At 45.5% G+C, this 26,068-nt stretch overlaps 2 protein-coding genes across 2 annotated transcripts in view; both read right to left on the minus strand.

The window, feature by feature from the left end:
* Positions 1-2,351, minus strand: part of LOC142498512 (uncharacterized) — a 16,824-nt gene extending 14,473 nt beyond the window's left edge. The window contains exons 1-2 of the mRNA XM_075606746.1: positions 2,147-2,351; positions 1,137-1,469 (exon numbers count right to left, since the gene is read on the minus strand). Coding sequence (XP_075462861.1) covers positions 1,137-1,469; positions 2,147-2,192 — 379 coding nt within the window. The 5' untranslated portion in view covers positions 2,193-2,351. The remainder of the gene's footprint in view (positions 1-1,136; positions 1,470-2,146) is intronic.
* A 10,626-nt stretch (positions 2,352-12,977) lies between these two features.
* LOC142498959 (immunoglobulin alpha-2 heavy chain-like) lies at positions 12,978-24,068 on the minus strand. The gene is made up of 4 exons (XM_075607646.1): positions 23,856-24,068; positions 22,998-23,300; positions 21,885-22,004; positions 12,978-13,821 (listed from the first exon to the last, which is right to left on the minus strand). Exons 1-4 carry the CDS (start codon positions 24,058-24,060, stop codon positions 13,700-13,702), a joined length of 750 nt encoding a protein of 249 aa, XP_075463761.1. The 5' UTR covers positions 24,061-24,068; the 3' UTR covers positions 12,978-13,699.
* Between the last annotated feature and the right edge of the window lie 2,000 nt (positions 24,069-26,068).

Below are 26,068 nucleotides of genomic sequence, written 5' to 3' on the forward strand. Positions count from 1 at the left end.
CGCACCTCTGGAATGCCCTTCCCCTCTATACCCGACTAGCACCCTCTCTATCCACCTTTAAGACTCACCTGCTTAAGGAAGCATCTGAGTAGCTCCATGGCTAATACTATACACCTCATACATAAAGCTTGCCCCCCCCCCCCCCCATACGCACTTACCAGTATACCATCCTACTGTCTCTGTACGTTCTCCCTACCTACCAATTAGATTGTAAGCTCTTCGGAGCAGGGACTCATTTTCCTAAATGTTACTTTTATGTCTGAAGCACTTATTCCCATGACCTGTTATTTGTATTATTTGGTATTTATATGATTGTCACGTGTATTACTGCTGTGAAGCGCTATGTGCATTGATGGTGGTATATAAATAAAGACATACATACATACATACATACGTACATACATACATACATACATACATACATACATACATACATACATACATACATTAAGTCAACGTGCAGTGGAATGTCATTGAAGATGCTAATTTGCGAAATTCTCTAAAATCACTAGATTTGCTTAATGCTGAGAGTAAATCGGTTGCGCACAGTGCGTTTCCCCCACCGGCCATATTTTGTTGAGACCTTACTAATTTGGCAACATTATTAGCCCTTTTTTGGGGGGGGGGGGGTGAAACATCCGCAAAGAATAGAATTGGAGGGGTGGGGGGGGGTGCGGGGGAGAAGGTGGCGCTTCAAATATTTCAAAAACTTTTTTAATGCAGTTTTGGCACATATCTTTTCCAGACCACAGCTTCTCGGAGAATATAAAACCTACGTTAGCTATAGTATTCAGGCTCCGACAAGTTACAGTATGTACAGTAAAGATTAAACCAGGGGTGGCAAACTCCAGTTCTAAAGAGATACCAACAGTTCAGGTTTTAAATAAATCCCTGCTTCAGTCCAGGTGGCTTAATCAGTCCCACCTTCAGCACAAGTGGCTCAATCAATCCTAGCTTCAGCACATGTGGCCCAATCAGTGGCCCAGTCTTTGACTGAGCCACCTGTGCTGAAGCAGGGATATCCTGAAAACCTGTGCTCATTTTGAACAGCTAAGAGTTTTTTTCTTTCAACAATATGACATTAATAACACACCCTTTTCTGTTTCTTGCATTAGGCTTTGAATATAAAGATTTACCTGGGATAACTAGCATGTTGGTATAAGCGAAGTCTAAGTCCGTTTCTCCAGTGCAGTAATACACTCCCGAATCCGATGCCTCCACATTATTAATGGTCAAAGTGAGTCCGGTTGCAGTCGAAGAAGTTGAATATTTGTCACCTTCTCTTGGTTCTCGAGTATATTTACAGAAACTGTAACTTCGATTACTCCACAGTCCTCCATCTGGTCTTTCCTTGTACCACCTGGCACAAAACGTTCCTATGCTGCAGGTTAGATTGGCAGTGCCACCGCGCTGAACAAAATGTGGCGATACTGCTTGTGCGTTCTGTATAAGCCCATCTGTGGCAGCATCTTCAAAGGAAAGATCAAACAAGGCTCTAATTTCCTCTGCTATTTGTTCAATTACGCTTCAGTTTAAGTGCCAAAAAAATAACATAAAATACCCGCTCAGAACATATTCTGTATTCTGTAACAGAGGTGTTTATTAGTAATTAGCAAACTCATTTGTTTCTGGTTATTCGGTCGCAAAATGTCTTTAGTGTTGATTATGAAATAACAGGACCCATTCTATTAAATAATGGAAGATTTTTAAGTCTATTCTTTTAATTTCACTGAAATCTATACATTTCACTGAATTTCTAACAATGATATTTATATATTTAAGGCCACCTTCATCCTTCCTGATATATGCAATCGTTTTGAAAGCTCGTGCACAAAATCAGTGTATTTTGTTGCTCCGATGAAACGTATGTGCGTATAATACAGATTGCTATATACCCTATACCCTCCTACTGTCTCTGTACGTTCTTCCTACCTACCAATTAAATTGTAAGCTCTTCGGAGCAGGGACTCCTCTTCCTAAATGTAAATTTTTATGTTTGAAGCGCTAATTCCCATGTTCAGTTATTTGTTATTTATATGATTGTCACGTGTATTACTGCTGTGAAGCGCTATGTACATTAATGGTGCTATATACAGTACATACATACATACATACATACATTATATAGAATATTAAGATTACTTACAGAGTGAACATACAGTCCAGAAGAGCATCTCTTTGCCTGTGGTCATTCTTGGTATATTAATGATTGTAGAAGAAAATGTTTATTGCTGCATGTATATCGCTAGCCAATCAACATGTGATTAAAAGATAAGGAAAGACAGAGGTAACGACGTAACACTCAGAGCACTGCAGGAACTAATCACTTCAAACCATTTCTTAAAAACAAAAACAAAACATGCGATATGTACAGTATGACGGGATTGTGGACTCTATATATAATCTTTGGTGCACTGCTAGAGAGAGGGCAGGGCTCAAAAAGGGGTGTGCCAGAGCCGGTTTCAGAAGAAGGGGGTGTGACTTTGTAAATGGTTGCTATGGAATCAAAATAAGGCTTGTTTTTAAACCCACGCACGGGATATTGCTTGGTCTGCAGTTTTAACTTACACGTGAGTTTCAGTGTGAAAAAGTGCACTTAGCTGCCAAGCCACTAGCATGAGCAGCGAGTTCGAGGGCCACATCACAAATGTCCCCCGAGCCGCCTTTGAAGAGCCCGATACATATCATATTATGTAAAGAAAAAGCTTTGGCTATTTTCCCAGAATTGATGCGCTCTGTTTCACGTGGGGAGACTTTGGTAGCTGACCCCTCCATGAACGGTCTAAGACATTTCTTTGCTGCTATTCAGCCGCTGGGTCACCTGGCCGCCACAGGTAATGTATCCTCTAACCCAGTGGCCCTGAAACAGAATTTTGGCCGGTCCGTGGCGGATCCCGTCTTGTGCCTATTCCTCCCCCTGCCTGTTTACCCGGTCAACGCTTCCGCACACTGAGCTCTGCCGCACTGCAGCTTCCGATGCGACCGGGACCGAGTCGGGCAGGTCTGTCCCCACTAATGTTACATAGTTACATAGTTACATAGTTACATAGTTACATAGTTACATAGTTACATAGTTACATAGTTACATAGTAGATGAGGTTGAAAAAAGACGTACATCCATCAAGTTCAACCTATGCTAAATTTAGACAACAGATACTTTATCCTATATCTATACTTACTTATTGATCCAGAGGAAGGCAAACAAAAAACCCCATTAATGGGAAAAATTAATTCCTTCCTGACTCCAAGAATTGGCAATCGGATTACTCCCTGGATCAGCATCCTTCCCATGTATACTTATTTGGTATATCCCTGTATACCTTTCCCAACTAAAAAGATGTCCAACCTTTTTTTGAACAAATCTATTGTATCTGCCATCACAGTCTCCATGGGTAATGAATTCCACATTTTAACTGCCCTTACTGTAAAGAACCCTTTCCTTTGTTGCTGGTGAAATTTCCAATGTAAAATTCTTAGAGGGGGAAAGTGTGTGTGAGTGTGTTCCAGTGTGAGGAGGAGGGTTTGGGTGTGAGAGGGAGGGGAATTGAGTGAGAGGGAGGGGAATTGAGTGAGAGGGAGGGGAATTTTTATTTTGTTTTTTAATGGTCCTCTTAAGGCAAAAGTTTGCAGACTGCTGCCCTAGCCCATCACCCTAACCCTAATAACCTTAACCCCTTACCCTACATACCTTAACCCCTTACCTCCTTACCCTAAAAACTTTACCACATGAACCCCTTACCCTAAAAACTTTACCCCAACGCTAATCACCTACCTCGGGGCAGAAACGGCTAATCAGTGGTGGCCAACTGTCCCTTGGGAGCTGCACGGTCACTGACAGCGAAACGGCTGCGTGTGAAAGTCCCATTCCATCCATCAATACGATATCGTCCTTTGTGTCGCTTAGGTCAGGAGATGTGTCAACTTGCAGTAAGTTACCAAGGTAACAGTAATACAAGATTTCAAGGCGACGAAATAAAGGTCTCACACTCGGTGTAAGAGGTGTGTATGATCTTTAGCAGTTCTTGCTTTCGGGAAGGAGCACCAGCTATAATGGACTGTAACATGCTTTTAACCTTTGTGAATACTTATAGCTTTATCTCAGGGGTCTCAAACTCAGGGTCACCAACAGGCCAGGTAAAAATGGATATCCCTGCTTCAGCACAGGTGGCAGGGATATCCATAAACGCTGGCCTGTTGGTGGCCCTTGAGGATCGAGTTTGAAACCCCTGCGTTACCTATTTCTATTACTTTACTCAAGTGTGATGGTCTCCAGCCCTATAGTTAGATGGGATCTGTAACCAAATTGCACTTTAACTCATGTATCTTCTTAAAGAGGCATTGCAGATCAAAAGTGAAAATATCTACTTAGTCATTATTATAAAGTGAAGCTGTTATATGAGTTTTATCTCTTACAATGGTAAGGTTTTACCACTGGCTTACTGGTGTCTAGTAGCCATACTGGTCCCTACTGGCACCAGAATAAAAATGGATCACTTTTCATTAACCAACCAATAATTGACAAATAAAGACTCTTATATGAATCATCATTGTGTAAAGTCCACATTCTCATGATACAATATGATATATATATATATATAAACAACAAACAGACTGGGATTATAGAAATGATCCTAAACAGGTGCACAGTAAAACCAGCTAATTATTTATTAATGGTACAAAACTATAAAACCACATCTGCATCAACACACACCTCAATCAACACACACCTCAATCAACACACACCTCAAGCAACACACACCTCAATCAACACACACCTTAAGCAACACACACCTCAATCAACACACACCTCAATCAACAAAATATTTGAAATCACATGAAACAGGATCAAACAGATTTTCAGAATTCAGCATAAAATTACGAATATTATAGCTAGAGGGCCCACAAGAAATTGAAACACCTGGAAAGTAACATTCCCCCAGTTTTGTAACATGTCGGCGGGACACCTTAATATTCAAATACAGCTCAACCCCCTTATAACGCTGTGCCTGGGGTCCAAAGAATCACATCGCGTTATAAGTGGATCGCGTTAGAAATAATGTACAATTGTATGCATTGTACAATAAAGTATTTAAGGTACCAATAATCGTGTTGTGAAGTATTCATAAATACGCAAAATTGGGAGACATGCTTACATCGCGTTATAAGCGGATTCGCGTTGTAACGGATCGCGTTACAAATTTCGTAGTGAAATTCTGCGGAACCCCAGCCCTCTCTAATTGCGCGTCTGAGATCAGGTGCATTGTAAGGAACCCCAACCCTCTCTAATAGCGCGTCTGAGATCAGATGCATTGTAAGGAACCCCAACCCTCTCTAATAGCACGTCTGAGATCAGGTGTATTATAAGGAGCCCCAGCCCTCTCTAATAGCACGTCTGAGATCAGATGCATTGTAAGGAACCCCAACCCTCTCTAATAGCGCGTCCAAGATCAGATAAATTGTAAGGAACCCCAACCATCTCTAATAGCACATCTGAGATGCATTGTAAGGAACCCCAACCCTCTCTAAAAGCGCGTCTGAGATCAGATGCATTGTAAGGAACCCCAACACTCTCTAATAGCATGTCCGAGATCAGATACATTGTAAGGAACCCCAACTCTCTCTAATAGCACATCTGAGATGCATTGTAAGGAACCCCAACCCTCTCTAATAGCACATCTGAGATGCATTGTAAGGAACCCCAACCCTCTCTAAAAGCGCGTCTGAGATCAGATGCATTGTAAGGAACCCCAACCCTCTCTAATAGCGTGTCTGAGATCAGATGCATTGTAAGGAACCCCAACACTCTCTAATAGCGTGTCCAAGATCAGATACATTGTAAGGAACCCCAACCCTCTCTAATAGCACATCTGAGATGCATTGTAAGGAACCCCAACCCTCTCTAATAGCACATCTGAGATGCATTGTAAGGAACCCCAATCCTCTCTAAAAGCACGTCTGAGATCAGATGCATTGTAAGGAACCCCAACCCTCTCTAATAGCGTGTCTGAGATCAGATGCATTGTAAGGAACCCCAACTCTCTCTAATAGCATGTCCAAGATCAGATGCATTGTAAGGAACCCCAACCCTCTCTAATAGCGCGTCTGAGATCAGATGCATAGACGCTGCTAATTTAACGTCTGCAGTGGGATACTTAAGTGTTTTTACAAGACAACAATCTGGTAAAGAAGAAATACATTTAAAGTGCCAGGTATACCCACATCAAAGCCACAAGTGCAGGAAAATGGAACATATGTAGAGCGTGAGCTGTAAATCAAGTGGTCAACATAGAAAGGTCAGCATCACACATTGTTATCTAGAGCGGCACAGAGCAGTCACATTTCACTAGAGCTGGTCCCTTGTGGTTGCATATTTTAATGCCTTCTTTGCCGTTGTTAGCCTCAGAACAGAAGTGTTGTTTATTGAAGGCGTGTAGAGGCAGGATGTTTTGTCAAAACCAAATCTTTCCATGCAGTCAAATAAAACCTCAGCTACCTATCATGCAGAACTGACCCCAGGGAATATCATTTACTGTATCGTCCCTTTCTAATTTACTGAGGCCCAGAGAGCAGGCAGTGTGACATGAATACCGTAATAAGTCAGCCACCAGCCATTGTGTGCATCCAGGTGCTTTTTCTAGCTAGTAAAAAGCTAATCTATCTGGTTTTTTTTTTAAACAAGACTTGATCATCGCTTTCAGTATAATAAGTAAGTAAAAAGCACTTGGACATTATTACTAAGTGGATAATAACAGAAGACAAAAATGCCCAACGCTACATCCAATTTGACAAAATACATACTGCAATACTTCAGTGCTGCAATTCTCATGAGTAAGGGTCATTTAGTTAAACCCTTTGGCCAAAGCGTTATAAGCCGAAATGACCCTTAGGCGGTGTTTATAGTGCCAGCGACAGCGTCGTGATGTTGCATCAAAACAAATGCATTGCCGCCGTCACGTGCGCTTATAGTAAGCGCGACGAGACGGAGCAAAGGCTTGGTCGTGATCGCTGGAAGTCATCTCAATTTGATTTTTCCAGCGACCGCAGCCTGCCGTTGCTGTCGCCGGCACTATAAGCACTGAAGTATTGCAGTATGTATTTGGCAAATTGGATGTAGCGTTGGGCATGGTTGTCGTTTGCTGTGTGCATTTGGCCGCGCTCAGTAGCGCTCCTGTTTGACATAATTGATATGCTTTATAAATGATGTGGTGGGTTTTGGGGTTCTTGAGCTTGCTGGGATATTGTGTGATTATTACTAAGTGGGGCTATCTCATAAGACACCTCCCTTTTTCAGAAGAACACCCTATTGCCCAAGAGTGGCCAACTCCAGTCCTCATGGGCTACTAACAGGTCAGGTTCTTAAGGATATCCCTGTTTCAGCATAGGTGGCTCAGTTATTGACCGAGCCTCTGATTGAGCCACCTGTGCTAAAGCTGGCATATCCTAGAAACCTGACCTGTTGAGAGCGGGGGGCGGCTTGAGGACTGGAGTTGAGCACCCCTTGGCTAAGCAATGCCTTTAAATATCAGCATTTTCAGCCTCAAAACAGCAGCGGCCAACTCCAGTCCTCAAGGGCCACCAACAAGGCCAGGTATTCTGACTGAGCCACTGATTGAGCCATCTGTGCTGAAGCCGGGATATCCTAAAAACCTGACCTGTTGGTGGCCCTTGAGGACTGGAGTTGGCCGCTCCTGCTCTAGGGTTACTAAAAAAACGAAAAAGAGAGAACACATTGGCAAAAAGGAGTTGAAGGTTGCTGTTTTTTTGAGATTTGCTATTTCTGAGTGAGTTGTCTGGTGCTATTTGAAGTTTGTGAGTGCGAGTGATGGCCAGTGCTTGTGTGTAATTAGTAGATTGTCTTATTTGTAAGTACTGTAAGTTGTTTCTGTTGGTTGATAGTATGGTCCAGTTCTTATTTTCAATTGATAGAGTGTGATTGTTGTTTGAGATGGAGAAGGAGATGATGAGTGGAGTGAGTGCAGGTGAGAGGAGGACTTGGATTGGTGAGAGGACTATTTAATCTGGTAGCGGCCAACCAGATCAACAGGTAACTCACTGGTCCTTAAAGGACGCAGTGAGAAAAAAATACCAGACTAACAAAAATATAACATAAACCGGTATCAGGTGCAGCAGTAAATTAAAATAATGTGCACTAAAATATGGGAGTTAATGTTAAAAAATCCAAATGGGGGGATACCGAGCACAGCACCCCGCCTGACGCCCACTGGGAGGAGTGGAGGGAGTGGTGGTGAGAGGAGGAGATGGATTGGTGAGAGGAGGAGTGGAGGGAGTGGTGGTGAGAAGAGGCGAGGAGAGGAGTGGGAGCAGTGAGAGGAGGTGTGGTGAGAAGAGGAGTGGGAGCAGTGAGAGGAGGTGTGGTGAGAGTGTTCAGAGGAGGATTAGGCCTTGCCCCCCGCTGCCTGCTACAGCGTCCGCTGTGGCGGACGCTGCGCTCACGAGAGCCCTCCCCGCAGTGGCGCCGGGCCCGCTGCGAGGGGGGGCCGCAGCGCTCGCGCGAGAGCTACTCCTGCTCTCAATAGAATTGAGAGCAGGAACTCGCGTCGAGCGATTAGGCACGCCCCCCGGCGGTTCAGCCAATGGGGGCGAACCTGCCGGGTGACGTCATGGCCGCGCCCCCGTCACTCCTCCGCCACGCCCCCCCCGGTCTCTGCTCCTGCAGTGAGCTGCAGACCGGGGAATAGCCGGAACGCGCAGCCAAAAGCGCGGGCGCACATTAGAGCGCCGTGACCGGGGCCTTAGCCTTAGGGGGATAAGCTTAGATGGGATGGGAGACAGGTGAGGAGAGAATTAGGGCAGGTTAGGGGGACTGACGGAGAGGTCAACAAAAATCGCCACTGGTGCAATATTGCTGATTCGGCAATAGGGTGCACAGTATAGAGGTCTTTCCACCGTCTGTGCAGCATTGTAAGAAGTGCTTTTACAACCTCAAATGGAAAGTTAAAGATAAAATGGCAGAGGAGCGCAGGCCCAGCAGAGGAAGAGTTGGATAGGTCCCCTCACCCTCAATCTGTACTACAGCCCTAGTGATGAGATGGTGAAAAAAGTCATTCATGACGATATGATCCATGGCATATGGGGACACAGACACAGGCTGTCGTCGGCAGGAACAATGACCAACCTGGTAAGTGTCGCACAATTCACAACCAACTTCGTTAAGTACAGGATGCTTTTCAAATACTCTGATAATGTATCTTTCTAGCAAGTTTAAAAAAAACTAAGTTGGATTCGCACATTAAATACATTTTAATGGATAATATTTGCAGGAATCAATTTGACACAGTTGTTTATATACAATGACACAGTTGTTTATATACAATGACACAAGCCTTTATAATATCTATTTAAAATAATATTGTGTAACCTTACATATTATCACAGAACATAGACATCAAACTAATGTATTTATCACTTACATTTAATAAATATATATAGGCACTTGTTCCAATATATCCTATTTTGATTTATATAGGTCCCTATCAGATTAAACATGCCCAGCCTCCACAAACAGTATCTTCTGATAAGGAAGAAATGTCTGCTGAAGAAACTGTCACCCTAGCGTTGGATTCTGTACCTTCAGAGGAGTCACAAATGGTAACATTGGCTGAGTTTTTGAGGCATAAGTAGCCAGTGAAGAGCAGCCTATGACACATGAAATAAGCAGCCCTGAGGAAGGGCCACCCAGAAGGCCTCACACAGCCCCATGAAAAAGGCGTCACCCATCCCCATGAAGAAGGCCTCACTCAGCCCCAGGAAGAAGGCCTCACTCAGCCCCAGGAAGAAGGCCTCACTCAGCCCCAGGAAGAAGGCCTCACCCAGCCCCAGGAAGAAGCCCTCACCCAGCCCCAGGAAGAAGGCCTCACTCAGCCCCAGGAAGAAGGCCTCACCCAGCCCCAGGAAGAAGGCCTCACCCAGCCCCAGGAAGAAGCCCTCACCCAGCCCCAGGAAGAAGCCCTCACCCAGCCCCAGGAAGAAGCCCTCACCCAGCCCCAGGAAGAAGGCCTCACCCAGCCCCAGGAAGAAGCCCTCACCCAGCCCCAGGAAGAAGGCCTCACCCAGCCCCAGGAAGAAGCCCTCACCCAGCCCCAGGAAGAAGGCTTCACCCATCCCCAGGAAAAAAGCCTCAAAAAGTGCAAAGAGCCACAACACCACCAGGCCGCTTTTCAGAAGAGAGTAGCAGATTCTATTCGGCTACAATGCAGCACTGCAAAGCCATTATGACAAACTTGAGCACAATTCATGAAGACCTGCGCTATGTGGAACAGCGATTGAAAACTCAATGATGTCAGCAAGAAAATTCTGTTCATGAAAAAGACATAAAAAGTGCAATTGATTAAAAAGCTCATAAAATCTAATCAAGACTTTAATACGGTGTGAAGGCAACAAAATGCTGTGAATTCAAAAATGGCCAGCAATGTACATCAGGTTAGTCAAACCCAAATTGCAAAATCAGAGTTGTTACGCTCTTTCATTCAGCAGCCCAGAGATGTGCTAAAACCACAATCAGCTACAACATCATTGCACGTCACTCCAGCAGAAGCAAGCACACCACAACCTTCACCAGCAGCTAGTCCTGTGTCCTTGACATTTCACAGAGGGACACACCCCAGGGGAGGTGCAAGACACAGCCTCGGACGTGACACAGACGGGCCAACCACAAGAAAGAGAGCCAGGCATTATATTATTCTGTTCAACATTATTTGTTCAGTTCTCCATCTGTCTCAGTCTCTCTCTCCATCTGTCTCTCAGGAGGGAGAGAGGGAGAGAGTGGGTGATGAGGGAGTAGAGGAAGAGGGGGAGAGGGAGGGAGAGAGGAGGATGGAGTAGAGGGAGAGAGCGTGAGGGAGTGGAGGGGGCAGGATTAGAGGGAGAGAGGGTGAGGGAATAGAGAGGGCAATGGAGTAGAGGGGGAGAGGATGAAGGCATAGAGGGTGAGGGAGAAGAGGGTGAGGGAGAGTGGAGGGAGAGGGAGTGGGTAAGGGAGAGAGGGTGAGGGAGTAGAGGCAGAGAGAGGGGGAGAGAGGAAACAGACTAAATACATTTTCTTTGCTAATGTCCTATTTGTGTTTTAGAAATATTTGGTCTCATACTCCAGAATCTGTGTATACTTTAGAGCATCAAATATTTAGTATGTGTACATACAATAGTTAATAACATGTTCTATTTAGATAGTGGAGAGGGTATGGTAAACATATTAATAACAGTACATGCATGCTTATAAAAGTAAATATACATGGGACTAACACACCATAAGGGCCATATTAATGAATGTCCCTCTCTCCTATCTGCGCCCACTCCCCCAGCATGAGCTCACACCCAGCATCGGTGCCATTTTAATGTCAGCATTAGAGGCTGTAAGACCAAATAGGTGGTATACGTGGGCAGTAACTGCTAATGCCACCCTGCAGCAGGTGGTAATAATCAGCGGTATTTACATCAATAACATAGTTTAAAATATGTTATATTTTTGCTGGAGAACATCGACTTTCACCTTAAAAATAACGTTTTAACGTGGCTGTGTTTTGTAATAGGGAATTTAAAGTTAATGGAATAAATAGTTTATGAGGTGCCTAACAATATGAAATATGTATATTATATGATATAATAAAATGAAATATTTGAATTAAATATGAATATATCATTATATCATAACATTTATTGTAATAAAATGAAATATTTTAAACTTGCCTGACAAGCCCCTCTAAGAAGCTTGTTTGGCAAGTTTAAAATATTTCCTACACGCTTCTGAGATTTATACCACCAGAGACCTTTTTCGACGCCCGAAAATGGGCCGCACTTGGCTTACAGATGGTAATAGTATGTACTAAAAAAATTATATTTCTGAAAGCCAAAAATCAATACGAAAAAGTGCGTCAAAATCGTCCACCAAGTTCAACTTGGCATGAACCCTAAAAATACTCTTTAATGTTGTTAGCGCAGAATGAAGTTGCTTATGTATGAACGCAGAAATATATTTGACGCAGCACGGATATCGGCTTTACTTTCAAAGTCGGGCTATTATAAATTATATTACACTAATAAATTATGTTTACTATTACTACTTATATATATCAAAAATACACATAATTCTATTTGTATGTAAAGAGGCAGTCATCGTGGCACGTTAAAGAAAATTAAAAAAAATATGTGAAGCCATTGATTACCTTTATTGAAAATGAATGACGTAAGCTGCCGTTCTAATAGTTCTTCTGTGATTGATCAGCAAAGATTCTGCTTCCCAGGGTTCACTAAATGGCCGCCTTTCCATTTCAATCAATCCTTCAGTCATGTAACTCAGCAGCTACAATGTATTCTTATATTACTATGGTAACATTATCTATTGTTACAGTTTGCAACTCAAACTGCTGGGAACATTGGCAACAAATGACCACAAATAGGGAAGTGTTACAAACTCATAAAAAATTGCATTAAGAATTGAATGATAAAAAAAACAGTAAGTATGACATAATACTACAGAACAGATGTATTTAAAAAAAAATATGCCTTGTGCTCTCACTACATTTATTGTCATTTTATGTCAACAAATTCAAGTAAGATTACTAGTCTATTCGGAAATCTGATACAAACGCACCGCATTTTCCTATTTATTACAAACCATGCATCAGCATGTAGGTGATAACGCTAAAAACAGCCCCTAAGTCAGGAGTGGCCAACTCCAGCCCTTGAAGGCCACCAATAAGCCAGGTAATAGCGATATCCCTGTTTCAGCACAGGTTGCTCTGTTCACTGAAGCAGGCATGTCCGTTAAAAACCTGACCTGTTGGTGGCCCTTGAGGACTGGAGTTGGCCACCCCAGCACTAAGTGAATAGCCTCCTTTGTGTCAGTTTTGCTTCACACACACTGCATTACATGGAGCTATTGCAGCTATTTTGTATTATCAACAGCAGCAGGTTTAATGCAAACAAATGAATTATTTCATTTTTTTTATGCCCTGTTTATCTGTAAAATATTTTATTGAATTTTAGGAAGAAAGTATGGTATAAAGTGAAAAATTATGTATCGGCGACAAAACAATTACAAGATAACCACAATACATTTAATACTTTCATTAGCAATTAAACGATACAGATTTCTTACATTTTTATTTCCCAAATTCCCTTTAAAACAGAAACGAGCAGTATTGATGCATTAACAAAAATAAATGTGTCCTGGGTTAAAACACTGCTCTACAGAGGTCTAAGTACATACAGTACAATATATCAAAAGAAAGATTAGGAAGTATTCTCCAACACCTGCTGATGGGGTGTGAGCTATTCAAGAGAACATTATTACATTCAAATATTGTTTATTTTTATCCAATGCTTCAATTATTCTAGCCAAAAAGGTTAATATGAATATGCAAAGCAGGCAACGTACCTCATTCATAAAAAATAAATAAAGAAAAACTACGGTATAGGCATTCGCTGGATAAAATCTCCCAGCTACAAAACTGACAAAGAAAGGGATACTGTATATTAATGCAAAATATTCCAATTGAAACCAATAGGACTTCCTTGATTGATGAATCTGGCATGTTTTTGCACCAGTTTTTGCCCACGTTTTGCAGCCGGGAGACTTTGGGACGTGACGCCCATACATTTGACTTCTCCTCACACAGCTGAATGGTTCTGATGATTGGCTTGTGCTGCTGTATATCTCTGTATATGTTTAGGCTTCCTGGTATTATGCATGTCCCAGGCTTCCTGTGCTTCCAGTAACAAACTGCTGGCTGGTTAGTGGCTGCGGAGTGACTTCCTGCCATGGCCAAGGGAATGAAGATTCAGTTGTGCATATTGGACTTCCCCCTAGGAAAGAATCCAATGAAACCATTAACACATATAGGGGGATATTTACCAAAGTGTCCCACAGTACCTTCAAACCTGGGGCAAATTGTAAAAGAATTGCAGATTTATTAAAGGAAAAACTGTAATGGGTCTACAGCAAGGGTGCACAAACAGGGGGGCGCAGGATTACCAGGGTTCTGTAGTCTTCTGGACGCATCGCCATGGCAATGTTGCATCAAATGACGCTGCGGGTCATGTGATGTCACATCACATGACCCGCTGCGTAATTTGACGCCAGGTCACAGAGAAGGGGGGGGGGGGGCGCGAGCGCTGGGGCTGTTACACGGGGGGGGGGGGGGGCAGCGCCAAAACTTTGCGTACCCCTGGTCTACAGATGGCCAACTCCAGTCCCTCAAGGGCCACCAACAAGTCAGGTTTTAGAATATCCCTGCTTCAGCACAGGTGGCTCAATCAGTGGCTCAGTCAGAATGACTGAGCACTGGTGTTGGCCACCCCTGGTCTACAGGGTCTATTTATCAAGCTGCAAAACTGGAGTAAAACTCGTTTGTACATCACCCCCCCCCCCCCCCCATAAAGGCCAAACCACTCTGCACAATCCAGTGAGTAACCTGTTGCTGCCTGAGTAGCGAGCCATTCTTTATTCTGCATGTTCATTCAGCAAGGAATGATTTAAATCTTAAGGATCTTATTTAAATGTCACTAAGAACATGGTATAAATTATTTACCATTTTAGCTGGAGGTACTAAGCCAATACGACGTTAGAGGTGAAACGTTGAATAGTACAAACGTGTAATTAGTAGTGACAGGTGGTTCACTTCAAGAAGCAATCCGTACCATACCCCACGTTTGTTTTTAAATAAATCAGTTGTGTAGTATTAGATAATACTGTAGTATTAGATAATACTTCCTGCGGTTTTTTTTATTAGTCAACTCAATGCCATTTGTATGCGTTTTAACACAATGAGCATCCTTTGATTTCTATAGCAGGTTTTATTACATGTCCCCAGCAGTGCAAGATCTTTGTAACACTTTCCTGTTTGTGATCATTTTCTGCCAATGTTCCCAGCACTTTGCGCTGCAAACTGTAACAATAGATCATGTTGTGAACAAAAGAGTGGCTCTTCAAACTACTGGGAGGTGTGCCGAGCATTAGTGTTTAACGAGAGATTGACCATCCAGGATTAACTCCTTGCATCTGGTGGACAGCTGTGGACGGCCGCCGCGAAGTTTACCTTGAGAGAAAAGGAGTTTTTTGGACTTCCCCTCGCTGTCTGATCCCAGGGTGGTCCCACTGCTCAAAGCCGTCTATGTTAGTGAGTGCTATTGTTGCTTTGTATATGTCTTATACTATATTAGTGAAAGCACTGTATGTTTGCCTGCCTGCCTGCATGCATGCCTGCCTGCCTGCCTGGATGTCCGGTGTCCCTAGGGGAAATCTCATTGGTCCCTTGGCCCGCCCGCCCCCGCACACCTCTCATTGGCCTGAGGCGGAGTGACGGGCCAAAGGACACACACAGGGACACACACAGGGACACACACAGGGACACACACACACACACACACACAGGGACACACACACACACACACACACAGGGACACACACACACACACACACACACACAGGGACACACACACACACACACGGACACGGACACACACACACACACACACACACACGGGGCTCACAGTGTTAGCAGCACCCGCGCGCACCTCCTCCTCTCCCCGTGTCTCCCGCGCTTTCACCCCGACCCCCCCCCCTCCCCCGGCGCCGCTACAGTCAGCGGGACACTATTATTAGCCCTTCAGCGCCCCCCCCCCCCCCCACCCAGTGTCAGCGGCCGTGTGAGACCCCCCCTCTATATCTCCCACCTCTCCCCCCCCCCCACACACATATACATGCCCGGCCCCCTCCCCGGCGGGGGAACAGCCAGTGGCCAGGCAGGCTGCCTCGCGGCGCCGAGTGCCCAAGATGGTGGCGCCCGGGACACAGCGGGGGAGCGGCCACAACACGCTGCCTCCCGCCTCAGATCCACGTGGGACCTGCCGGATGGGTGAGTGAGCGGCCTTCACCTCCCCTTCACCTCCCCTCCAGTGTCAGTGTCTCCCCGATACCCCCCCCCCCCCCGGCGCCGCTACAGTCAGCGGGGAGCGAGCGAGCGCCCGGGACACAGCGGGAGAGCGGCCACAACACGCTGCCTCCCGCCTCAGATCCACGTGGGACCTGCCGGATGGGTGAGTGAGCGGCCTTCACCTCCCCTCACCCACCCCTCACCCCCCATCACCTCCCCTCACCCCCTTTCACCTCCCCTCACTCCACTTCTCCCTTCCACCCCCCTTCACCTCCCCATTTACCTCCCCCCCTCCACCTCCCCTCCACCCCCCCCTTCACCACCTCCCTTCCACCCCCCCCCCTTCTACCCCCCCCTTCACCTCCCTTCCACTCCCCCCCCTTCACCTCCCCTCCACCCCCCCCTTCACCTCCCCTCCACCAACCCCCTCCACCCCCCCACCTTCACCTCCCTCCCACCCCCCCTTCACCTCCCCTCCACCCCCCTTCCCACCGCCTCCCCCCCTTCCCACCGCCCCCCCCTTCCACCGCCTCCCCCCCCTTCCCACCGCCTCCCATCCTTCCCACCGCCTCCCCCCCCTTCCCACCGCCTCCCCTCCACCTTCCCACCGCCTCCCCCCTTCCCACCGCCCCCCCCTTCCCACCGCCCCCCCCTTCCCACCGCCTCCCCCCCCCTTCCCACCGCCTCCCCCCCCTTCCCACCGCCTCCCCCCCCCTTCCCACCGCCTCCCAGCCCCCCTTCCCACCGCCTCCCTCCACCCCTTCCCACCGCCTCCCCCACCCCTTCCCACCGCCTCCCCCCCCCTTCCCCACCGCCTCCCCCCCCCCTTTCCACCGCCTCCCCCCCCCTTCCCACCGCCTCCCCCCCTTCCCACCGCCTCCCCCCCTTCACACCGCCTCCCCCCCCTTCCCACCGCCTCCCACCCCCCCTTCCCACCGCCTCCCACCCCCCTTCCCACCACCTCCCCCCCCTTCCCACCGCCTCCCTCCCCCCTTCCCACCACCTCCCCCCCCTTCCCACCGCCTCCCACCCCCTTCCCACCGCCTCCCACCCCCCTTCCCACCGCCTCCCACCCCCGCCATCCCACCGCCTCCCACCCCCCGCCTTCCCACCTCCTCCCACCCCCCGCCTTCCCACCGCCTCCCACCCCCCGCCTTCCCACCGCCTCCCACCCCCCGCCTTCCCTCCGCCTCCCCCTTCCCACCTCCCCCCCTTCCCACCACCTCCCCCCTTTCACCACCTCCCCCCCATCCCCACCACCTCCCCCCCTTCCACCACCTCCCCCCCTTCCCACCACCTCCACCCTCCCCCCCTTCCCACCACCTCCCCCCTCCTCCCCTTCCCACCACCTTCCCCCTTCCCACCACCTCCACCCTCCCCCCCTTCCCACCACCTCCCCCCTCCTCCCCTTCCCACCACCTTCCCCTTCCCACCACCTACCCCCTCCTCCCCCTTCCCACCACCTTCCCCCTCCTCCCCTTCCCACCACATCCCCCCTTCTCTCCCTTTCCACCACCTTCCCCCTCCTCCTCCTTCCCACCACCTCCCCCCTTCCCACACCTCCCCCCTTCTCCCCCTTCCCACCACCTCCCCCCTTCTCCCCCTTTCCACCACCTCCCCCCTCCTCCCCCTTCCCACCACTTCTCCCCTCCCCCCCCCCGCTCCCCTTCCCCCCCCGCTCCCCTTCCCCCCCCCCCCGCTCCCCTTCCCCCCCCCCCCGCTCCCCTTCCCCCCCCCCGCTCCCCTTCCCCCCCCCCGCTCCCCTTCACCCCCCCTCCGCTCCCTTTCCACCCCCCCCTCCGCTCCTCTTCCCCCCCTCCACCTCTTTTTCCCCTTTCCCCTCCCACCCCCTCCCACACTTCCACCCCCTCCTCTAACCCTTCCCCCCCCTCCTCTAACCCTTCCCCCCCCTCCTCTAACCCTTCCCCCCCTCCTCTAACCCTTCCCCCCCCCTCCTCTAACCCTTCCCCCCCCTCCTCTAACCCTTCCCCCCTCCTCTAACCCTTCCCCCCCTCCTCTAACCCTTCCCCCCCTCCTCTAACCCTTCCCCCCCCTCCTCTAACCCTTCCCCCCCCCTCCTCTAACCCTCCCCCCCCCTCCTCTAACCCTTCCCCCCCCCTCCTCTAACCTTCCCCCCCCTCCTCTAACCCTTCCCCCCCCTCCTCTAACCCTTCCCCCCTCCTCCACCCCTTGCCCCCCTCCTCCACCCCTTGCCCCCCTCCTCCACCCCTTGCCCCCCTCCTCCACCCCTTGCCCCCCTCCACCCCTTGCCCCCCTCCTCCACCCCCTCCCTCCCCTTCCCGCCGCCCTTCGCCTTCATGCCCGCCTTACCGCCTCCCCACCCCCGCCTCTGCCTTTCACCCGCCCTTACCTCCGGCCGCCTCTGCCTTTCACCCACCGCCTCACAGCCGCTGCACGCACTCAACAGACACCCGCCACACTCGACACATACCTGCCGCCACACACACCTGCTGCCTCCCGCCCCTACGCACCGACATCACTGACCCACCGCCTCACACCCTAGCAGGACCCCCCACTCACAGACAGCACTCACAACCCACGCGCCAGCCGCCGCCTCACACCCTTGCAGGACCCCCACTCACAGACAGCACTCACAACCCACGCGCCACCCGCCGCCTCACACCCTAGCAGGACCCCCACTCACAGACAGCACTCACAACCACGCACCACCCGCCGCCTCACACCCTAGCAGGACCCCCCACGCACACAGCACTCACAACCCACGCGCCACCCGCCGCTTCACACCCTAGCAGGACACACGACTCAGATTTTTACATCACTTATGGCACCAAAATATACATTGTACTGTGGTGTGGTTACAATAAACCATTTTTATACAACATCGTATTACATTTTCTTCCATCTTTCTTTTCAATATTATTATCCAACCTTTACAACAAACAGTCACCTATTGTTCCACGATTATAAATAATACTACCTATTACGCATTTACATCCCGGGCAACGCCGGGTCTCTCAGCTAGTTTTATTAATATAAAACAATCTGCACTATATTCTGTGTCCTCTCTTCCATGTCCTGAACATCTCCTTATCGTTTTCCTGACCAATCTGCGACTTAAGTTGGTGACTCTTAAATAACCACAAGGCTTTTATCACTCACAATAAATGTGATTGGGATTACTTCTGTGTTCTAATTGGAATTCTCCTCCCTTTATGTACTCTATTGTACTAAGGTGATCTTCTTGTTTTTACATATATATCCCTCCCTGGATGAGACTGCGCACCCGTTCTTTTGCCCTCAATAGATAATGTTACCTTTAGTAATACAGGCAGTCCTCGGTTATCCGACACAATGCGTTACTCAAAAATGGCGTTAGATAGCGAAACGTCTTAAAGCGAAAACACGTTTTCCCATAGGAACACTGCTTAAATGAAAGGTTCCGTTCCTGAACTGGAAGGCAGCCATTTAGTGAACCCTGGGAAGAAGGATCATTGCTGATCGATCATAGGAGAATGACTCAATCGGCAGCTTAGGTATTTAGTTTTCAATACAGGTAATCAAAGGCTGCATATATAAAACAAATAAAAAATGTCGCTTGGACTGCCTCTGTAAAATATGATTTATTTCATTGTGACTGTCCCTGAAAGTCTGTTTCCCTGGTCCTTAAGTCACTTGCGTCATTCTGAAATATAATAAAATAATGTGATCTTTATTTTCCTGTAATTATTATCTTATCTTTTATGCAAAGCAGTGGAATCCCTTTTTGAAAAAATACCGTAATTTAGATTTTTTTTCTCCAGGTTGAGAGAACTTTTTAAGAAAAGAAGTGATTATAGAAAATAATAGTTTTCACGTGAGCTTTCAAACACGGAGAAGCGATTCTGTTCCCCATAACCCATATAAAATATATCTTTCTATTAGGTCGATATACAACAAAAGACCGAAAAGCCCAATGCTACATCCAATTTGACAAAATATATAGTAATTAATATATAGTTAAATACTTCAATAATAATATTCTCATGAATAAGATCATTTAGTTAAGCCCTTTGGCAAAAGCGTTATAAGCCTGCGCCAACGTCAAGGCATTGTAACAGTTATGCTCACCACAAACCTGGACCGGACCGCGGGACTGAGGTGGGGGATAGATATACACCGACCTTAGACCACGAAGCCGGATCCGGGTTGCGAATTCCGTGGTCAAACATAGCCGGGTCGGGACTTGAGAAGGCAGGATAATCCGTGGACAAGCCGGGGTCAGGATTAGAGAAGGCTGGGTAAACGATATCCCTGCTGGGGTTCGGCAACAGGATGCTAGAGCAAAGGTGCTTCAATGTAGAAGGAACAGGAACAGGGATCCAGTGCTTCAGCACAAAACAGCACTCCCTAGCCGGGTACAGCTGTGAGTAGCGGAGGCCACTGGAAGCAGGAGATAGCAGTAGGTAACAGGAACACTGATGCAGGCGTCTGCAGGAGGGATATGCAGCAGGTAACAGGAACACTGATGCAGGCCTCTGCAAGAAGAATATGCAGCAGGTAACAGGAACACTGATGCAGGCCTCTGCAGAGGGAAATGCAGATAGGTAACAGGAACACCGATGCAGGCCTCTGCAGGAGGGAAATGCAGATAGGTAACAGGAACACTGATGCAGGCCTCTGCAAGAAGAATATGCAGCAGGTAACAGGAACACTGATGCCAGGCCTCTGCAGGAGGGATATGCAGGAGTAACCGCGGCGGGCACGGCGGGGTCTGCGAGTAACTAGGAGCAATGGCAAGAAGGCCAAGGCAGGCCAAACAGAGGTGCTGTGGCAAGCACAGTTACTAGAAAGTCTATTTTCAGTAACTTCCTGGTGGGCAGGGCAGGCGTTAAATAGAACAGACAGCCAATGAGGCAGAGCTGCATAGGAGGCAGCAAGAAGCAGGCTGCAGTCTAATTGCAGGAGCAGGTGATTATTGATTGCAGGTTCAATGGGAGTTGTCTAGAAGCTGCATATTTCTGTAAGGAAAAGGTTTCGGCCAAACCCAGGAGCGGATTCCTTACAGGCATAACCACATTTTCAGGTCCTAACACTAAACTGTGTAACTTCTCTTTTACCTCTGTTGGAGGGAGAATGACTGCAGTTAGTCTATCCATACAGCAAAATGAAAAAAAATCCTTACTTTAAAAAGTGGGGAGGGGTGAGCTTAAACCCTGGAGGTGGGACCACTAACCTCCAAACAACTGATGCTAGAATATTATTATTGAAGTATTTAATTATATATGAATTACTAAACATTTTGTCAAATTGAATGTAGCATTGGGCTTTTCTGTCTTTTGTTGTATACATTTGTCCATGCTCAGTAGTGTGTGTGTGTGTGTGTGTGTGTGTGTGTGGTGTGTGTGTGTGTGTGTGTGTGTGTGTGTGTGTGTGTGTGTGTGTGTGTGTGTGTGTGTGTGTGTGTGTGTGTGTGTGGTGGGTTCTGGGGTTAGAGCTTGCTGGGGTTGTGTGTTTGTTGGGTCGATATAACCACAAAAATACTGAAAGTTAATAAAACAATTTATAACATCAAAAGTATCAAAAAAAGAGGGGTACCTGAAATCTGTTTAACTAATATATACATGTAATTCACAAGTCTCCATCTGACGCTCTCTGACTCGTACAATCTGTTTGCTACGGTAATGTTATGCATCAGATTGTAGAATTGTTATCATTTCTAATATATTGATGCAGTCCCTACTCTGCCTACACCAGGCTCTGCTTATTACATTGCCCCGTCTGGAAGTCTTATGAGTTATATAGACACTTAATCACTATACAGTTTACAAACTACATGCCCTTTGTGTACTGTTCATGTTACTTGCGTTATGTGTGCAATGCTAATATAACAATATTTAGTGACGCTTGAACATTAATTGTATCTTAGAAACATACACAATTGTCAGCAAGGCCAAGTTACTGAGAATAGCAACACACCACCAAGTGTATTAAGGTACGCTACAGGAATTAGGTTACCAGCACAACGTTTTTTACCTGGTCGCATGAAAGTGCAGGAGAGATATGCAGAGAGAATCAACAGCAGCAGAAGACTCAAGGTTAGCACAGGTCTCAGAAAGACAGAACATCTAGAGGCGAACCCATCAACGCCTGCAGCTGTGAATCGACCAGAAGGGCACAATCGTGGGATAACAGTTATTTTATCAGTTCATTAAAACAAACCCCACGCATTAAAATGAATGAAACTAAACTATGAATAATCTTTCGTTAAACTGGTCCTGTTCTTTCCTGGTGCAAAACTGGAAATAAGCATTTGATGGATTACATTCTGTTTCTGAGCCTGCAAATACTGATAAATCTGGTGCTGCTCTCTTGCAGAAGCATGTCACGTACAGAAGGGGTTCAACCCCCAAAATCACGCTAACTGCTTGAAATGTTGCTGATGTTATCTCAATGTTATTTGGTTTGTTAAATCCACAATCTATCATGTTCAATTTACTGCCAGTATGATACATAAAACATTCTCAGTACTAGGGTAAAACTTCCAAAAATCACTTAAAGGACAGGCCTTTTACCTATAGAGTTAGTGCGTCTCCAGTTAATGAAATAATCCATACGGGGTCTCTGTGTAATAAAGTGATACAGTGCTAGATATTTTCTGTACATTTGCAGTTATGTAGATAAATATCAGATGTATATTATTGGTTGCATGAAAGGTTTCAGCCTCCTGGTATCTTCATGAAGATATCCAAAATGGAGATGTATAATTTCTAATGTGTATCATGTAATGTCAGTTAGATTCTAATGATTATTTATTTCTAATTCACCTAAATAGTATGAAACACAGTATGATTGGTGATGAAAGATAGCAGCTTACAAGCAGTATAACTGTATATTGGAGATTGCACTTCCGGGCAGGGAGTGTGACTCCTTTCCCTAATGTTACTTTTATGTTTGAAGCACTTATTCCCATTTTGTCTCATATTATTTTGTTGTGTCTGTTCCTGCTGTGACGCGCTATGTACAGTACACAGATGGTGCTATAGAGATAAATACAGTAAATATGTATATAATACTGTATATGCAGACCCATTAATTTATTTCACACTAAAAGTAAATAAGCACAGCAAAGAGTAAGGAGCATATTACCTGTGTGCGGCCCTATTCTGTGAATGCTGCTGCCAGAGGAATTGAACCAAACTTCACAAGTCAAACTCTCCCCATGGGGCCAGGCCTCTGTGGGCACTGTGATGTGGTTAAGGAAAGTCCATGTTCCACCTGGTTCTTCCATAGCAATCATCCTGCCCTTATGGGGAGTCCCAGATATGACCCAAGCCACATGGACTGTGTGATGAGCTGCCCGCACTACACAAGCCAGCTGGACAGATGTGCTGAGAGAGGTGGTGTGAGACGGTCCCAGCAGCTGTACGGAGCTGTTCCCTGTGTAACTGTCTTGGAGTTGGTCGCATGAGGGATGAAATGAAGCACATTAAAAATAAAGTAACTTTTATAAGATGAGAACGACAGACAGCTGTATTTTACATGTAACATGAGCAGACAAGAGCTACAGTTCGACAAGTAAAAAAGATTCTGTATTGCATGCGTAGCAGTTCTATGTGATAATGCATTTTTTCTATCATTAAAATTGTCCTTTTAACCAGATTCTTGTTGCTTTTTGGTTGTTCCACTCAAGCTCTCTGTGTTTTTTTTTCTTTACAGGATTTAAAAACATTTTCAAAAGAAGTAATTATTCTGTTTAAAGCTTTTGACCTGAGAATGAGAAGAATTGGGTGCCAACTAAGAGATACTTATGTATTCTTTATAATGATAAGTCATTAGTATGTTTTAAATGCAAAGAGTAGTTTAAAAAAAAGATACAAACTTGATATGCAATGTATTCTATTTAAGTAATGAAATGAATGTCTTAATTAATAATTAACCTGAGAGAATAACCTCAAAACCATCTTTATTGGACGATGTGCTATTAGCACAGAACATATATCTTACCTCCAGCAATTAGAGTTGTCCCATTAGCAAAGATCAGTATTGATACATACAGAAATGCACAGTAATATACCCCAGAGTCGTTCCTCTGAACATTGTATATCCGCAGAGTAACGCTGTTGGCATTATTAGATTCACATAAATATTTATGTTTGTTCTTGTTGTCTGAGCAAGATGTAATTAAAATGAAAATTGGAGCTTCTCCCATTCTCCAAATCCTCTGGTACCAGAAAACACGAATTCCCCCATCCAATGGTTCACTGCATTCACAAGAGAGCTCTGCTGTGTCATTAACATCAATGAACTGGACCTCCTGAGGTTGATACAGAACCATCTTAGAAACTACCACTGCAAAATACAATGTTTAATATTGTCAATATTGTTCATTTTCTAGATATCAGCATATTTGGCAGCGCAATACTATTAGGGATAAAAAAACAACACAAGCATATTATAAATATACTGTAGCAATTACATCTAACAGAAAGTTCTAAGCTTGGAGGAGCTTCCAATATAAAGGAAGAGGTAAAGATGCTAGAGAAGACAAGGTGTAGCTGTGAGAGGGAGATTACAGGTGAGCTGTGGTGGCTGCGAGCTTGGAGCCTAATTATTAGGATATATCGTTTTATCTTGGTATTCGGCAAAAGTCGCTATGATAGAATAGAGGAACATGTTACCTTCCATGCAGCTCATCTACATCAGTATAAGAAGTATTTAGGTTTTAGCAGAGCTCAGTGAGGGGATTTGTTATTGGAGATATGATGAGAGAGACACAATATTCATTTGGATCAGACACTTTGCAATGGCAAAAAAAAAAAGAAAAAAATGTACTAGAGGCATTTTTTGTTGTCTGTCTACTGTTTAGTAATAAAGATTTGAGGAGGAAAACGCTAAAATGTGAGTTTCTGTATATTTTTGTGATGCAAATAAAAAAATACCACTTATTACATTTGCTGCATCTCAGACAGGTCCACAAACCTTACTAAACATTTAGTAAATATAGTTTATCTTGTTTAGACATATGCCAGGTGCCATACTCTGTGAATGGACTGACAGGTACCTCCAGGCATATAACCCTGTTTAATAAATAGGACCCTTACTGTTGCTACAGCTCCATTTTACATTTAATCAAGTGGGACCCCTGAAACATGCCTGTAAAACAGCAATGAAATGAAATAATATGACTGGGTGAAGTATTATGAAGTGTTATAATTACAATTAAGAAATAGTGAAGAACAGACCTTTGGTAAAAAAAATAACTCATTAGAAATAAAGATGTTCGTTCTTATTCTACTACTTAATTATGCAACTTGCAGCATCGTTTTACAGATGTTCAATTAGCAGCACATTTAGCAGGTCAATTTAGTTTGCTTTATGTAATATTGTTTGTGATTTTTCATATTTTTATCATGCCTTGATGTATATATGACTAGATTGAACCCAGCCCTATTGATAATGTAATGTATTGATTTATATGGCCAATGCTTCAATGCCTCATCATTATGTAATGACTTGCTGTCATTCTTTATCTCCTTCAATAAAGGGATTTATGCAATATCACATTTCTAACATAGAGCTGAATGACTGGCTGCTATGCTCTTACCTTTACAGAACAGGAGAACATTGAGAAGATTCATGTCTGCACTGCAGGGAAGATGTGGTTCTTCAGATGTGCAGCGATCTGCTTAACTTCGCTTTGCTTCTCCAGAAATACTCACACCCTACAAGTACTGAGGCTTCAACACATCCTCCTGTATGAACACCCAGGTTATTTCCTTAGCAGAAAAATCTTAGTCTTCAGCTTTATGTGAATATACAGCAGTAAACAAAGACGCCCCAATGCTAGGGTGAGCAGATTTCCCAATGTAAAAACCGGGGACACAATTAAAAAAAAAAATGAATTAAATCAAAATTTCAATAAATCAAACAATTTGTTATTTTGGATACGCATGGGGCCATTGCACATCAAAAATAATTAATTATTTGATACATTTCTATATGTTTTTTCTTCTTATGCAGTTGTGTGAAAAAGAAAGTACACCCTCTTTGAATTCTATGGTTTTACATATCAGGATATAATAACAATCATCTGTTCCTTAGCATGTCTAAAAAGTAGGTAAATACAACCTCAGATGAACAACAACACATGACAGATTACACCGTGTCATGAGTAATTTTACAAAAATAAAGCCAAAATTGAGAAGCCATGTGTGAAA

The sequence above is a fragment of the Ascaphus truei genome, chromosome 7, assembly GCF_040206685.1.
Source record: "Ascaphus truei isolate aAscTru1 chromosome 7, aAscTru1.hap1, whole genome shotgun sequence".
NCBI lineage: Eukaryota > Metazoa > Chordata > Amphibia > Anura > Ascaphidae > Ascaphus > Ascaphus truei.

Bases quoted from the DNA above. Each gene is read 5' to 3' on its own strand.
- LOC142498959 (XM_075607646.1), bottom strand. From the start codon at position 24,060: ATGGGAGAAGCTCCAATTTTCATTTTAATTACATCTTGCTCAGACAAC. The intron at 22,005-22,997 runs GTAATATGCTCC...GTCGATTCACAG, and splicing joins CAGAATAGGGCCGCACACAG to CTGCAGGCGTTGATGGGTTC. The intron at 13,822-21,884 runs GTAAAAAACGTT...ATTCTTTCCTAG, and splicing joins CTGCACTTTCATGCGACCAG to GGGGAAGTCCAATATGCACA.